Consider the following 16,869-nt stretch of genomic DNA (forward strand, 5'->3'; position numbering starts at 1 on the left):
AGAGAGAGATAGGTAGATAATAGAGATAGACAGAGAAATAATACTAGACAGACAGATAATACAAAGAGAGAGAGAGGAGGGCACATGCACAAACACACAGGCAAACAAACTAAATATTTGGAATTTTTAAATTTTGTATGGCATGGTTACAAGACTACTTAAGAGCAAGAATTCATAATACTGCCCTGGGCCAATACTTTTAAGTAAAATTATGAAAATAACTTAAATTTAATACTTACATTTCATTGACTTGCATCTGCTGTCTTCTCAAATTATTTTGAGGCTTGCCTTCTTTGAAGAGACAAATTTTAAACCACACAAAAGTCTGCTTATATACAATTTATTTTAAGGTACTGTTAAAACAACAACTTTAGTGCAACTTGACATTCACATCTCGTTATCTAATGGCGTTCATTTTCTAACCCCCATCACCATTAGAGTGGTGGAAAATCTTCACTTGGCTTTTCATTCATTATACTTACAGGTGCACCCGTGCACACAAACACACCTAAGCGCAATTCAGAATATTATGCAATTCCTAAACAAGACAGCGCTCTCTACAAGGGAAATCTGAAACGTGTACAGCAAACAACGCAAGAACAGCATTCAGAGACGTATTTTGGCATATTTCTCAATTATGAATCCTGGAAGATCTCCTTAATCTTCACACCTTCTACCTGCTACTCACTTCCTCTCCGTTGACTAGAGAGGTTTAATATTGATGTAGCTCACAGGCTTCTGCTTCCTTTCAGCATCCTCAGCTGGGTCTACGACAACTCACTGCAGCCAACCCGCCATGGCTAACTCTCCACAGGCAAGAGTTACACTCCTATCGAAGAAATAGTGGCATAGAATCGTTAAAGATAGGAGGGACAAAGTAACATGTGAATGACAAAACTTAAAAATTATTTTTAAAATTATTTTAAATAATTGAATTGTTGACTTGTCCTGCAGCGGGTTATCTCTTGACGAGTTGGCCATGGTGAGTTGACTGTGGTGAGTTGACCACAGCAAGTTGGCCAAGGTGAATAGGCTGTGATGAGCTGGCCATGATGAGTTAGAAAGACGAATTGATCATGACGAGTTGGCTGTGATGAGTTGACCATGGCAAGTTGGTCAAGGCAAGGTCTTCCATTCCATCCTCTTTTTTACCCTTACTAGAAGCAAATGGAGACATTTCCTGTTTTCTAGAGAGCACCAGTAACCCCACAGCAGTGTTCCCCAGCTTGAAATGGTGGTCTCCCCTCCGTGAATGATGCGGTGATATGGTCTCAAGAAGGCATAGCTTCCTCTTCTCTACTCCCTCCAGTACAATCTAGTCCCAACTTGATCCACATCACAAAATGGAGGAATCTCCTAGATGTGTGTTCGTTTCTCCGAAATGATTATGCAATGCTGATATGTCTTAGGTCAGCGTTTCTCAACCTTAGCCACTTGAAGATGGGTGGACTTCAACCTCAATTCTGGAAGTTGAAGTCCACGCATCTTCAACTGGCCAAGGTTGAGAAACATTATCTTCTGCCAACATTATCTTATCTGCTGTGTTCCCAATTTAACTGAAGGCAGTTGCATAAAGAAAAGAAAAAAGATCTATAAAGCTACAACATTGGTTTTGGGACAATGTTTTGACGACACAACATTAAATATGTTTCCTGACATCACCTTATAAACCAAAAACACAATGATTGACAGACTCAAGTTTTTTAGCTACTGGTCTACTCTGGTCCTCTTTTCTGCAGCTATTTGTTTTATGAAGATAGTGTCTTAACAGAATGGAAGAAAAATGTAATCGGGAGGGACTATAATATTTTGGTATCTAAAGGAAGTATTAAAATATTATAGTGATGAAGAGCATAAATCTACAATCCACATTCTCCGATACAATGTTCTCAATTTGAGAAAGACGGCTGTATCGGAGAACGAGGAATGTAGACGTATGTTCTTCATCCGTATAATATTTTAAATCAAAGTGTAGATTTTATTACCTGCACCAATAAAAACCAAGTATGCTTCCTTCCCAAATGAAGAGTGGTTGAAGACCATAATATATTCCCAATATTAAGAATTACGGTCTCATGGTGCAAGTAATACAATCTACATTTTGACCCTGACCTCTACTTTTACCTCAGTTCTGAGGTAATTTGGTCCTCTTTTCAGCCTCATCAGCAGAACTGGGTTGAAGTCGGTAGAAGCAGCAAAGAAATGAGTGATCAAATCTGTAGGCCACGAGGCCCTCACAGAAAAAGGCAGTAGCTGGACCCACTGAACACTAATTTTTGACCTGCAGTTTGTTTCAAGGGGAAAAAAAGCAAGGAAAAAGGGCAAAGACAAATGACAGAGACAAATACATGAAACTAGACTGAGATGGTATGTCATTCCTTGCCCTAGTTGGGCAGGAATTCTCCTTCGAATATAGAAAGCAAAAATCTCCTCATGGCCACAACGAACAGGGCAGAGCTGCCGACGGATGAGGGCAGGCCAGGCGGAGTCACTCATTCTGATCCTACACACAAGGATAAAAAGCACACCAAGTTTCACAAAGCCACTTGACAGTACAGTACGGTTAATATTTACTTCCAGCTTAATACTCCTCGCAATGCAAATTATGTTACGTTGGCTAGTTAGCACACATTCTCTCTCTCTTTTTTTTTTTTTTTCATTTTTCCAAGATGGATTCCAGCATTGAAGCAAGCAGAAACTTTCCCGGCCATTCAGACACACTCCCGAAGCCACACAAAGAGTGTTTTGCTTTCCAGAGCTCTGTCCCCATCAGCAGACTTCTCCATGGCTTCGCAATATTTCAGAACTGCCTCGAAGAGGTCTCCCACTCGCCAGCCTTTCTCCTGCAATGTCTTGGAAAGCTAGAAGGAAAAGAACGGGGGCAATTTAGAAATCCAATAGCTGATTGCTGAAAATATCAGTGCCCAAGTACAGGGCAAGTCTCATCCTATAGGGACAAAAGAGGGGGTTGAAGAGCTTCATCACCCTTTGAAGGACATCTTTTCCTAGTCATATCTCCCTGACCCACAAAAGAGCAGGTCGGAGAGCTTCATCACCCTTTGAAGGACATCTTTTCCCAGTCATATCTACCTGACCCACAAAAAAGATGGTCAGAGAGCTTCATCACCCTTTGAAGGACATCACTCCCTTGAAGGACATCACCCTTTGAAGGACATCTTTTCCTAGTCGTATCTACCTGACCCACAAAAAAGATGGTCAGAGAGCTTCATCACCCTTTGAAGGACATCACTCCCTTGAAGGACATCACCCTTTGAAGGACATCTTTTCCTAGTCGTATCTACTTGACCCACAAAAAAGGTGGTCGGAGAGCTACATCACCCCTTTGAAGGACATCTTTTCCTAGTCGTATCTACCTGACCCACAAAAAAGGTGGTCGGACAGCTTCATCACCCTTTGAAGGACACCTTTTCCTAGTCATATCTACTTGACCCACAATATAGGTGATCAGAGAGCTTCATCACCCTTTGAAGGATATATTTTCCTAGTCATCTGCCTGACCCACAAAATAGGTGGTCAAAGAGCTTCATCACCCTTTGAAGGACATCATCTTTTCCCAGTCATATCTCCCTGACCCACAAAAGAGAAGGTCAGAGAGCTTCATCACCCCTTTGAAAGACATCTTTTCCTAGTCAGATCTACCTGACCAGCAGAAAAGGAGGCTGGAGAGCTTCATCACCCTTTGAAGGAGCGTATTTTTCCCAGTCAGATCTACCTGACTCACCTGACCGGGGAGGCAGAGAATGTTATGATGGGACAAAGAAGAAGGGCCTTTTCTGTGGTGGCTCCCTTGCTGTGGAACATCACCCTTGTGGAGACTAGACTGGCCCCCACTTTGACACTCTTTCACAAGGCCCTGATGACATGGTTCTGCCAACGGGCCTGGAGACCCCAAAGTCATATGGAACCCATAAAGTCTGATTGTTGTTGTCAGTCCAGTTGCCTTTTGAGAAGCACTTGTGGGACAACCACAACCTGGATGATCAAGAATCTCCACAGACACAGTTGTTATTCTTAAGCTGCGGCAGGGGTAGGCCACCTTGGCTCTTTTATGACTTGTGGACTTCAACTCCCAGAATTCCTGGGCCAGCCACGCTGAGGGGAAAGGGAGAGGTTTCCATGCTGAGCCATGCTGGCTGAGGAATTCTGGGAGTTGAAGTCCACGAGTCATGAAGGGGCCATAGTTCCCCCATGCTGGCTCAGGAATTCTGGGAGTTGAAGTCCACGAGTCATGAAGAGGCCACAGTTCCCCCATGCCGGCTCAGGAATTCTGGGAGTTGAAGTCCACGAGTCATGAAGGGGCCACAGTTCCCCCATGCGGGCTCAGGAATTCTGGGAGTTGAAGTCCACCAGTCATGAAGGGGCCATAATTCCCCCATGCAGGCTCAGGAATTCTGGGAGTTGAAGTCCACCAGTCATGAGGGGGCCATAGTTCCCCCATGCTGGCTGAGGAATTCTGGGAGTTGAAAGTCCAGGAGGCATAAAAGAGTCAAAGCTGCCTACCCCTGAGCTAGGAAATAGATACTTCTATAATGGATAGCCTCAAAACCTGGTTTTCTTCTTCCCAATCATGTCCTTAAACCTGTTTTTCAGAAAGACATTCCCAAGAGTTCCAATGACCAGGATTGTGTTATTAGTAAGGCAACAGCTTAAAAAAAAAAAATGCGCACAAATCAATTCATTGCTAACAATCCTGAATAAGCTGATATTTGACAATTGCTCGGGTGAATATGAACATATCTCTTTTTTTCCATCCTTCCATGACATAAAGTGTGGTTGTTTTGGTAAATGTACTCTATTGTCAGTGGAAACCACTGACTCCAGAGTGGCAATTTAGGAAATGTAAAGATACACAAGGCAGAAATCAGAATTTCCAACTACAAGCCAAGCTTGTATAGTTCAAACACATTTTGCTGCTCAGAGGCCCTGCGGAAATTTTTCCTTGTCTCACAGCTTGAATAAAAACACATGTGTAGGATGCAGAGGGAAAGGTAGTTTGCTATCTGGGATGAGAACTGGAAGTTTGAATTAAAAAAAAAACCCTAAAAGTTTCTTTGGACCAAACACATCACACTGTATTAATAATAATAATAATAAAGTTGGAAGGGACCTTGGAGGTCATCTAGTCCAACCCCCTGCTCAGGCAGGAAACCCTATACCATTTCGGACAGATGGCTGTCCAGTCTCTTCTTAAAAACCTCCAGTGATGGAGCACCCACAACTTCTGAAGGCCAGCTGTTGCACTGATTGATTGTCCTCACTGTCAGGAAGTTTCTCCTTAATTCCAGGTTGCTTCTCTCCTTGATGAGTTTCCTTCCATTGCTTCTTCTCCTGCCTTCTGGTGCTTTGGAGAATAGCTTGACTCCCTCTTCTTTGGGGCAGCCCCTGAGATTAATCCTGTATCCTTTCTGAATTGTTCTAACCCATTGTTTCTCAACCTCAACAATTTTAAGGCACGTGGACTTCGACTCCCAGAATTCCACAGCTAGCAATGCTGGCTGTGGAATTCTGGGAGTTGAAGTCCACATGCCTTAAAATTGTCAAGGTTGAGAAACACTGTATCTAACCAAAATATTTCCCCTTATGATGTCAACTGGGTGACAATGGTAGGGTGGTTTTTTGTTTTTTTGTTTTTGACAATCTTACTGCATCAACTTTACTTCTAAGCACTAAATGCTAACTCCATGTATGGGTGTCTTCAATTTATTTCTCAAACAGGGGGAGAATTTACTTCCAAACCAAAGCAGGATGACTGAATGCACTTCTAAGCAAAATGGCAAAAAGGTAAGTAGAAAAATAAGCACGTTTGGTTTTTGTTTTTTTTAAAATCTGAATATCTGGAGCAAGAAAATGTACTACATTAGTCTTGCTAATCAGTTATCGTGGACCAGGGATAGGCAACCTGGGCTCTTTTATGACTTGTGGACTTCAATTCCCAGAATTCCTGAGTCAGCATGGCTGGCTCAGGAATTCTGGGTATTGAAGTGCACAAGTTATAAAAGAGCCAAGGTTCTCTACCCCTGGACTAGACAGTCAGTTCCAAGATTAGCCTTTTGAGAAGGGAGCGTAACTCCAAAATGGCGGAACCACTTCCTTCCTCAACCAATGCTTGGATCCATCTGCCGGCATTACCCAGGAGATCTTGATCAGACAGGAGGAGTATGGATCCAGAACAGAAATATCAGGCTCAATTCCAAGATGACTACATGAGGAGGGATCCCTGGTGCTCTGAGCTTGGCTGTTTTCTTGCAGACGTTTCATTACCCAGACTAGCTAACAACATCAGCATTAGAGAGTGATGATCAATGACAGACAACGCTACCACTGATGATGTTATCTAGTTTGGATAATGAAAACTTCTGCAAGAAAACCACCAAGCTCAGAGAGCACCAAGGACCCTTCATTTCACCGCTGAGCTACAAAATTTCTCCTTGGTTGATGACCACATAGTCAATCAATCAGAACAGAGCTGGATGGGACCTTGGAGGTCTTCTAGGCCAACCCCCTCTGAAGTGGGAGACACTGCACCATTTCAGACAAGTGGCTGTCCAGTCTTTTCTTAAAAACCTCCAGTGATGGAGCACCCACAACTTCTGAAGACCAGCTGTTCCACTGATTGATTGTCCTCACTGTCAGGAAGTTTCTCCTTAATTCCAGGTTGCTTCTCTCCTTGATTAGTTTCTATCCATTATTTCTTGTCCTGCTTTCAGGTGCTTTGGAAAATAAGTTGGCCCCAACTGTGGCAGCCCCTCAAATACTGGAACACTGCTATCATGTCACCCCTAGTCCTTCTTTTCACTAAACTAGACATCCCCAGTTCCTGCAACCGTTCTTCATATGTTTTTGTCTGCAGGCCCTTAATCGTCTTAGTTGCTCTTCTCTGTAGTACTCCAGGCGTGATCTGAGTAAAGTTTAGATAGATAGGTAGATAGATAGATAGATAGATAGATAGATAGATAGATAGATAGATAGATAGACAGACAGACAGACACAGACAGATAGATAGATTAATCAATAGATAATGTGGATGGATGGATGGATGAGCGAGAGATAGAATACAGATGAGTGAGTGGGTGGATGGATATATAAAATTGTACATTATAGTGCCACTTTATAAAACCTTAGCAGTGTCCAGAATTCCATTCAAATTCATGCCTCCAAGTCAATTTTGAATCCTGGGGATTACCCTTCTCATTTCCTTGACAATATTTTTAAGAAATGGGTTCTTAAAATGTTCTGAGGGCCGAGAGAGTGCCTCTCCCAAGGTTCACCCAGAGTTGCTTTACCATTTCACAAACGTTTCCACAGGCTCTCTGACTCACCTCATTAGCCAACCTATTTTACTTCAATGTGACTTTCTAAAAAGCTAAATGCCATAATGGCTGCCTTAGGACTCCTTGAAGTTGCTAAATAGCGACTGTCTAAAAAGATTAACCCAAATGGCTTCTGATGAGTTGAATTTGGAGCAGGCCATCCTGGCAGACAACAACATCGCTTAATTACACCCTGTGAGTTCATACAAATGGAGATGTGGCCGTACATAATTGCGGGTGAAATGTGATCCGTACAAATAAGCAAGTACCTGGAAGGGAAGGGGTTTTTTTCTTCTCTCTCTCTCTCTCTCTCTCTCTCTCTCTCTCTCTCTCTCTCTCTCTCTCTCTCTCTCTCTCTCTCTCTCTAAAAAGATCACAGAACTCAGATCACAATGAGGTCATTATCTGCTTATGGATGAACTCAAGGAGAGGATCGTATTGCAAGGCATTTTACTATCCCAAGGAAGAAAATGAAAGTGGATTCAAAGTCATATTTAAACACAGCTTGAGATCTTCAAACAGAGATGGATTAAAAATATCAGATTAGGGTCTTCATCTGGTCATCATCAAGCCTTAGTAGAATAACAGAGTTGGAAATTTCTACTTAGTTCTAGTCACAAAGGTGCTTTCTCACGAGGCAACTAGACTTTCTTGATTTTCTTTGAAGACGTTTCGCTAGTAAGTTCTAGGTTGGTTCTCTCCTTGATTAGTTTCCATCCTTTGCTTCTTGTTCTACCTTCAGGTGATCCAGAATAACAGAATAGAATAACAGAATAACAGAGTTAGAAGGGACTTTGGAAGTCTTCTAGTCTTCTTCTAGACTGGTTGTCCAGTCTCTTCTTAAAAACTTCCAGTGTTGGAGTATTCACAGCTTCTGGAGGTAGGTTGTTCCACTGGTTAATTGTTCTAACTGTCAGGAAATTTCTCCTTAGTTCTAGGTTGCTTCTCTCCTTGATTAGTTTCCATCCGTTGCTTCTTGTCCTGCCTTCAGGCGCTTTGGAGAATATGTTGACTCCCTCTTCTTTGTGGCAGCTCCTCAAATATTGGAAGACTGCTATCAAGTCACCCCTAGTCCTTCTCTTTGTTAGATAGACATACCTAGTTCCCTCAATTGTTCATTATGTTTTAACCTCCAGTCCTCTAATCATCTTTGTTGCTCTTCTCTGCACTCTTTGTAGAGATTCACATAACTGAATAATTTTAAATACTGCCTGATGTTTCCAAGCAGAAATTGGTAAAAAATATCAGATGAGGGTCTTAATTATCAAACCTTCAATTGTTTTTTCCCCCTAGAATTACACAATCAGGCATGTTTGATCACCACAAAGACACACAATCTATCCTCTTCCATTTCTGTTATACTACATATCTCTTTACACAAATGAAAGTAGAAATAATCAAAAGTATCTTATCATTTATAATAACCATTCTGTGTTCTTGATACTGACGATTTTCTTAAATATTGAATACTTAAAATGGGAAGTTATGCTGAGCTTCAGAAAGCGCTCTCGCTGAAAAGGCAACAGGAAAAAAAAGTAAGAATTAAGTGTAGCTGTTGTGATAGAAAACAAAAATAGCGTAGCGGAAATAAACAGGCAGCAAAAATTGTTGACTAGAAGGTATTCAACAGGAATGAGGATGCAGTGAACTTGAAGGAAACATTCAAATCAAGCGAGCCGTTTTTAGCGCAGGAGGCAAATTAGCCATGCCACCACAGGTCACCCAAAGGAAATTAGCGGACAACTTTTTAATAAAAAAAAAAATGCCTCAGGAAACGCATTATGACTGTACAATTTTTACCACCAACAAACGTGAGAAAAGGGATTCTGAAAATTTGCGATAGGGCGGGCTGAAATATGAAATGTAAGGGAAGCATCAGGATGATAAAGACGAAAGTGGTCGGATCGTTACAGATTGTAGAGTTGGGATCATTCTGAGATTCAGATTCAGCGCAGATGCCAACATGAGTCAGCTGTAGTTTATGTTCATTTTCCATCCAGAGGGAAAGGTACTGGAAAAGGTACCAAGAAAAAGAGAGAGAGAGAGAAAGAGAGAGAGAGAGAGAGAGAGAGAGAGAGAGGTCTTCCAACTTGGCCCTTTTATGACTTGTGGGCTTCAACTCCCAGAATTCCTCAGCCAGCCTCCATTTTGTTAGATTTAAGACAGGTATCTTCCAACTTGGCCCTTTCATGACTTGTGGACTTCAACTCCCAGAATCCCTCAGCCAGCCTCCATTTTGTTTGTTAGATTTAAGATAGGGGTCTTCCAACTTGGCCCTTTGATGACTTGTGGACTTCAACTCCCAGAATTCCTCAGCCAGCCTCCATTTTGTTTGTTAGATTTAAGACAGGGATCTTCAAACTTGGCCCTTGGCATGCTGGCTGAGGAATTCTGGGAGTTGAAGTCCACAAGTCCTAAAAGGGTCGAGTTTGAAGATCCCTGCATTAATGAGTTCCACACTGGTTTTTTATAAAGAGAAGGGTTCCTCAAGTGTTCGACGTCTGAAGACCAAGTCTGAGGGAAATTATTGCGAGTTTACATCTTTGCTACTCACAAGAACAAACTCTCCCGGCGTGTCATCACGGAAACGCAGCTCGGCCACACCTGCTTCGGAAGCACTAAGCCATTGCAGCGTCATTCTCAGCTGGGGATCCACCGTGCATGGTCCCACATCCACATTCACAACGACCAAGGCTTGGGGGTTCTTCCTCACCTCTAGGACAAGCCAAGGAAACGGAAAAAGTTGGTTGGTCAGCCACACATTTTAGTCCACAAATGAGAGAAGTTACTTTGGAAACAGAGCCAATTGCTGCTAAGGCTTGATAGGGAAGAACCGCCGAGCAATCGGGTCAGACATGTTTGCTAATGACATCAAATTATACAAAGTGGTAAAAACAAGGGGGGGAAACAATCCGAGAAGGTTGAAAAAAAGAGATCTTTCCAAACTGGATGAAAGGGAAACGGACCGGCAATTATAATTCAGTTTCAAATAACTATAAAGCGATAGTTATTTTATTATATATCTATGCTATATCGCAGTGGTGGCGAACCTATGGCACGCGTGCCAGAGGCGGCACTCAGAGCCCTCTCTGTCGGCACACGTGCCACCGCCGCCAGCAGCAGGTCCATCAGGCTGCCCCCGCTGCCCGGAGCAGGAGCCCCGCCCAGCACAAAGAAGGCAAAGCGGCCGACTAGCAAGGTCGAGTAGAGGTGGTAGAGCAGAGGTCATCAAACATTGTCGATTGGTGGACTGGAAGAAAAGGGGGGGGGGGAAGCATTTTACATGCGTCCATGCGTGCACGGGGCCGCGAGCACGCACGCACTGCAAATGGGATGGGGCTAGTGCCTGCATGATACTCACTAGCCCTACCCCGTTCTTATGTGGTGCAGTACCTTGTATCTGCACCCCGCGGTGCGACAGTGGCCGTTTTTGCGCCTTGCAGCACGGTGGCCCATTTTTGTGCCCCCGGGTTTTGCATGCCAGAGGCGCACTCAGAGATGTCTTTCTGCCCCCCCCAAGGGCACCACACTGCTGATGCGGCCCTGGCACTTTGTAATAAATAAGTGGGTTTTGGGTTGCGGTTTGGGCACTCGGTCTCCAAAAGGTTCGCCATCACTGCTATATTGCTTTATAGTTACTTGAAATTAAATATAAAGTGATATAGCTATTTTATTTACGTATAGTTCACGTTTTTGAACGATCCATATCTCTCTCTCTCTCTCTCTCTCTCCCTCCCTCCCTCCTTTCTCTCTCAAAATCCTAACAACCAACAGTAGACACAGTGGTGGGATTCAGCCGGTTTGCACCACTTTGGCAGAACCGGTGCAGGCCCAGAATGGACTTCCGGAAGTGGCATCCATGCTGTTATCTTCCCACTGAAGTGGTACCAGTGGTAGGATTCAGCCAGTTCGCACCACTTAGGCAGAACCGGTAGCTAATTTTTTGTTGCCCAGCAGGCCCAGAATGGACTTCCGGAAGCGGCATCCACCCAGAGAACCGGTTGTTCACCTACTTGAATCCCACCACTGGAGAGACACCGTTAACTATAACAGCTAAGGAAACTGTAGATCGTGATAAAGAACTGAGTAAGCCAAGATGAAGAGAGGCAATCCTATTTTTGCCTTCCGCGCATGTCAACCACGTCTAATGCTTAAACCATTTTTCTGTGACAGTTCATAAGAGACAAGGCAGGTGGTTGTGTTTTTTTTTTAATCAAAAACACGCAGATTAAACTTTCGGATTATGTTTTTGCTGGAAAAATGAATGGGGGGGGGGTAAAGATTCCTTTGGTCGCCACAATGTAAGAAAGGTGTTGAGGCTCTAGAAGGAGTGCAGAGAAGAGCAAAAAGATGATTAGAGGTCTGGAGGCTAAAACATATAAGGAACGGTTGCTGGGATTGGGGATGTCTAGTTTAATGAAGAGAAGGACGAGGGGGGACATGATAGCCAATATTCCAGTATCTCAGGGGCTGCCCCAAAGATGAGGGAGTCAAGCTATTCTCCAAAGTGCCTGAAGGCAGGACAAGAAGCAACGGATGGAAACTAACCAAGGAGAGAAGCAACTTAGAACTAAGGAGAAATTTCCCAACAGTGGATCAACTTGCCTCCAGAAGTTGTGGATGCTCCATCATCGGAGGTTTTCGAGAAGAAATTGGACAGCCATTAGTCTGAAATGGCTTCAGCAGGGGGTTGAACTAGAAGACCTCCAAGGTCCTTTCCAACTTCGTTATTCTGAAAGCCGTTGGGTTTTCAAAGTAACCCATTATCTACTGTTAAACTCCTTATTGCGCAGAAAATTAAGGGGGCTGTCTTATGTTCCATCAGTTGGAGGAAAAGTTTAACTTCTGGCTTTGTTGGTTTTTAATTTTAGCAGGGAGCAATTGCTCTGTTAAAAAAGAATGCTTAATAATGTCCATAAGGTGGAGCTGCTCCTTTTATATTCATTTGGGAAATGTGAATCAGAGTAACTTTGCCTCTGAGCAAAACCCCCGTTCGTGGTCCATCGCAGCTGGACTAACCCCCTCCTTAAAATTTAAGTGGCTCTTTCAGTGTGGATTCCCCTTTGTCACCTTCTTGCAGTTTACCCTTCTGCCATTTTCTCAATCACACAAATTCCTGCTCAGTGAGGAAAACACGAAACAGACGTACAGTCGAAAAAATCCATCTGTGTAGAAGCGCTCCTGAGTAGACTTAACGTGTGTCAGAACACAGAATAACAAGAGTTGGAAGGGCCCTTGGAGGTCTTGTAGCCCAACCCTCTGCTCAAACAGACCTGATTTCATTCTTGACAAATGGCTGTCCAGTTTCTCCTTGTGGATGGAGCACCCACAACTTCTGGAGGCAAGCTGTTCGCCTGATTAATTGTTCTCACTGTCAGGGAATTACTCCATGGTTCTAGGTTGCTTCTCTCTTTAAGGATCCTCCATCTGGTACTTCTTGTCCTGCCTTCTGGTGCTTTGGAGAATAGATCGACCCCCAATCCTTCTTTGTGGCAGCCCCTCAGATATTGGAACCGTGCTATCAGGTCACACCAGTCCTTCTTTTCCTTAAACTAAATCAGGACTCTTCAAACGTGGCCACTGTTAAGACTTGCGGACTTCAGCTCCCAGAATTCCCTCAGCAAGCAGGGCTGACTGAGGAATTCTGGGAGTTGAAGTCCACAAGTCTTAAAGTGGCCACGTTTGGAGACCCCTGAACTAGACATCATCATCGTCATCAACAACAACAACTTGGAAGGGACCTTGGAGGTCTTCTAGTCCAATCCCCTGCTCAGGCAGGAAACTTATACCATTTCGGACAAATGACTGTCCAGTCACTTCTTAAAAACTTCCAGTGTTGGAGCATTCACCGCTTCTGGAGGCAGGTTGTTCCACTGGTTAATTGTTCTCACTGTCAGGAAGTTTCTCCTTAGTTCTAGATTGCTTCTCTCCTTGATTAGTTTCCATCCGTTGCTTCTCTTCCTGCCTTCAGGCGCTTTGGAGAATAGTTTGACTCCCTCTTCTTTGGGGCAACCCCTGAGATATTGGAACACTGCTATCATGTGCCCCCTCGTCCTTCTCTTCGTTAAACTAGACATTCCCAATTCCAGCAACCGTTCCTTATATGTTTTAGCCTCATTTCCCCTGATCATCTTTGTTGCTCTTCTCTGTACTCTTTCTAGAGTCTCAACATCTTTTTTACATCGTTGTGACCATAACTGGATGCAGGATTCCAAGTGTGGCCTTACCAAGGCCTTGTAAAGTGGTATTAACATAGATTGACCCCCTCTTCTTTGTGGCAGCCCCTCAAGGATTAGAAGACTGCTATCATGTCACCCCTGGACCTTCTTTTCTCTAGACTAGACATGCCCAGTTCCAGCAATCGTCCGTCATATGTCTTAGCCTCCAGCCCTCTGATCATCTCTGTTGCTCTTCTCTGCACTCTTTCCAGAGTCTCAGCATCTGTTTTGCAGCACGGTGACCAAACTGGATGCAGTATCTGGGCCAATATAATCCACATTTACTCCTCTTCAACCTTACCTTCTGTGGAATCTTTAAGCTCTTCCTCCTTCTCTTCTGTTCCATCACTAAAAAAGAAAGGAGCACCATGAGAACAGCTGATCCTATTAACGCCTTCGGTGATGGGCAGGCAGGGATGAACATTCAAGAAAGAATAGTATGAACTGACAAAAGGTTGTAAGGAATCACGGTGGAAAAGAAAGCCTTGCTTCTCACACCATTTCCTTGCAAATTGCCCAGGTAAAATAATTAACCTTTCTTTCTTTCTTTCTTTCTTTCTTTCTTTCTTTCTTTCTTTCTTTCTTTCTTTCTTTCTTTCTCTCTCTCTCTCTTTCTCTCTCTCTTTCTCTCTTTCTTTCTTTCTTTCTTTCTTTCTTTCTATCAAATGATTTCAAGAAGAAAGCATTGCTTCAAAGGTCTACAAAAGATTTCTACGGGGTAGCAGAGAGTGAGGAGAACGATTTGAGTTGGGGGTTCGGTTAAAAAAAAACCCAAAAACCAGAAATATTGTAGGAAGCAAGCCCTTATCCTTAGGAAGAAATAACAGACAGGAGAAGGGGGGAAAAGCAAGCGGGAGATGCACAAAATAGATTGGATGGTTGTCATTCTTTCTGCAAAGGCATTCACACCGTAACACAATCAAAATGGACCCCCCCCCCGGTCTGTATGGAGTTGGTTAAGGAACAGCACGGCTGTAAGTGAAAAGCAGGCCGATGGTGGGTGGCCACTGAAATGCACCAGATTGTTGAGTCTTGAAAAGTAATCACGATCATGCATTAAAACGGAAGGGGACCGTCCTGTTGTTGGGTCTTGGTTTGACCAACCTGTCTGATGTTGGCAAGGACAAATCTCCTTCTAAACCAAGACTGCTCCAGCTACTGCTGTTACCATTACTGCCAGGAGAGAAGAGAAGAGGGCTGAACTACAACAAAATAGATAGTTAGTTCCACCAGAACTTCCCGTAGACCACTGGGTTGCTTCAGATGGATTACGGAGGGGCTCCACCGCTTTTGAGGAGCGTCCAAGAACAACAAGCAAGGAGGACCATCAGGAGAAGAAAAAGCCAGCCCACTCCCACTCCCACTCCCATACCGGTGGTGGTGAGTGGGGGTCTGTCTCAAAGATCCAGTGGAGGACCTTCAACTTAGAGGGCAAGGCATCAGAGAAGGTGGAGATGGTAGATCATGCGTGAAAGTCAGGAAATAAGATGGTGGCAAAATCTGGCATGGATGCTTGTCATGAAAAAAAAAAAAAGTCTAGCAACTGAGTCACCAGACCTACTTATGCTCTTTATTTTTCTAAGATTGCTTCTAGATCTCTCTTTGGGTCTAGAAACAATTTAGGGGAAATAAAATAGCAATAGCGCTGAGACTTATAGACCGCTTCACAGTGCTTTTCAACCCTCTCTAAGCGGTTTACAGAGTCAGCCTCTTGCCCCCTAACAATCTGGGTCCTCATTTTACCCACCTCGGAAGGATGGATGGCTGAGTCAACCTTGAGCGGGTCAGGATCGAACTGCCTGGCAGTGGGCAGAGTTAGCAATAGCAATAGCATTTAGATTTATATACCACTTCCCAGTGCTTTACAGCCCTCTCTAAGCAGTTTACAGAGTCAGCCTGTAGCCCCCAACAATCTGGGTCCTCATTTTACTGACTTGGGAAGGCTGAGGCAACCTGGAGCTGGTCACGATCGAACTCCTGGCAGTGGGAATGTTTTTTATAGCAATAGCATTAGCACTTATATACCGCTTCCCAGTGCTTTACAGCCCTCTTTAAGTGGTTTACAGAGTCAGCTTTTGGCCCCCAACAATCTGGGTCCTCATTTTACTGACCTTGGAAGGCTGGAAGGCTGAGTCAACCTTGAACAAGTCAGGATCGAACTCCTGGCAGTGGCAATATTTTTTATAGCAATAGCATTAGCCCTTAGACTTATATACCATTTCACAGTGCTTCACAGCTTTCTCTACTTACAGAGTCAGCCTATCGCCCCCAACAATCTGGGTCCTCATTTTACCCCTCTTGGAAGGCTGAATCAACCTTGAGCTCCATCAGGATCAAACTCCAGACTGTGGGCAGAGTCGTAGACTGCTAACCACCGCGCCACCACGTATTTTTGGCAACAAATGCCTTATCTCACAGTTCAATCATTTGTCATTTAGAAAGCACCAATTTCTCAAGCTAAATTCTATTAAAGTCAACCACGGACTTTCACAGTCTGAGACCGGTAGTCCAGCCATGTCATCCCAAACTGTACATTAAACATTCATTCTGGAGACATTCCGCCTGGGTGGTCCCTAAGAGTTGACATCGATCGATGGGACATCATCAGTCGCCGTTAGAAACAAATTTTAGTTACCTATCGCTGAGGTGGAGAAAGCTGCTGCTCTCATCTGGATGTTCCTCATCAAAACTCAGGTTGGACCAGCTGCCGGTGCTGTCATCTCCAGTATGTTGGCTGACCATGGATTCAGCAGAATTCACTCCCTCTGTTTCCATGGCGCTAACGCACGTTAAAAGGGGTAGCATCACTATTTGTCCTTGCATTCCAGATACCTGACTTTCCTTCATTGTTGACCACCCATGGAACCTACTCCAGAGGTGTCCTCAAATTTCAACAGCTGTTTCAGAAAGATGAAACAAGCTTTGTGACATCAGTTCCACCCCTTATAGATTTGTGTGTATAGACTTAAACAATAAATCTTCTGAACTGCAACCTAACATATGGTCCTGATTCCTGACATTAATCTAGTCCAGGGGTCTTCCAACTTGGCCCTTTTATGACTTGTGGACTTCAACTCCCAGAATTCCTCAGCCAGCATGCCTGGCTGAGGAATTCTGGGAGTCTACTAGTCATAAAAGGGCCAGGTTTGAAGACCCCTGATCTAGTCAACTGAAATTCAATACTAAACTGGCACCAATTAAGGATCAACGGAATTCGAGAAGGGTTGGACTTAGGCCATTTGTGGGAACATAATGCCTCTAGGTTGGTGACTCGTTTAATTCCCCCCCCCCGCTCTCCTTCTCTTCTCCTAATCTAGTCA

The 16,869-nt window shown here is 43.8% G+C and overlaps 1 protein-coding gene across 8 annotated transcripts in view; it reads right to left on the reverse strand.

Annotated features, from left to right (window-relative positions):
• Positions 1 to 324: 324 nt before the first annotated feature.
• Positions 325 to 16,869, reverse strand: part of AKAP11 (A-kinase anchoring protein 11) — a 50,207-nt gene continuing 33,662 nt past the window's right edge. For 5 of the 8 annotated variants that reach the window (XM_039366698.1, XM_039366703.1, XM_039366695.1 and 2 more), the window contains 5 exons: positions 16,185 to 16,328; positions 14,654 to 14,722; positions 13,851 to 13,897; positions 9,886 to 10,046; positions 325 to 2,861 (listed from right to left, as the gene is read on the reverse strand). In XM_039366698.1, coding sequence (XP_039222632.1) covers positions 2,712 to 2,861; positions 9,886 to 10,046; positions 13,851 to 13,897; positions 14,654 to 14,722; positions 16,185 to 16,328 — 571 coding nt within the window. In that variant the 3' untranslated portion in view covers positions 325 to 2,711. Of the gene's footprint in view, positions 2,862 to 8,452; positions 8,843 to 9,885; positions 10,047 to 13,850; positions 13,898 to 14,653; positions 14,723 to 16,184; positions 16,447 to 16,869 lie in introns of those variants that run through there. The other 3 variants (XM_039366699.1, XM_039366700.1, XM_039366704.1) reach the window with 3 other exon arrangements.

Source organism: Crotalus tigris, unplaced genomic scaffold (genome assembly GCF_016545835.1).
Source record: "Crotalus tigris isolate CLP2741 ecotype Arizona unplaced genomic scaffold, ASM1654583v1 scf7180000020351.1464749751:1500972, whole genome shotgun sequence".
In the NCBI taxonomy this organism is placed as follows: Eukaryota; Metazoa; Chordata; class Lepidosauria; order Squamata; family Viperidae; genus Crotalus; species Crotalus tigris.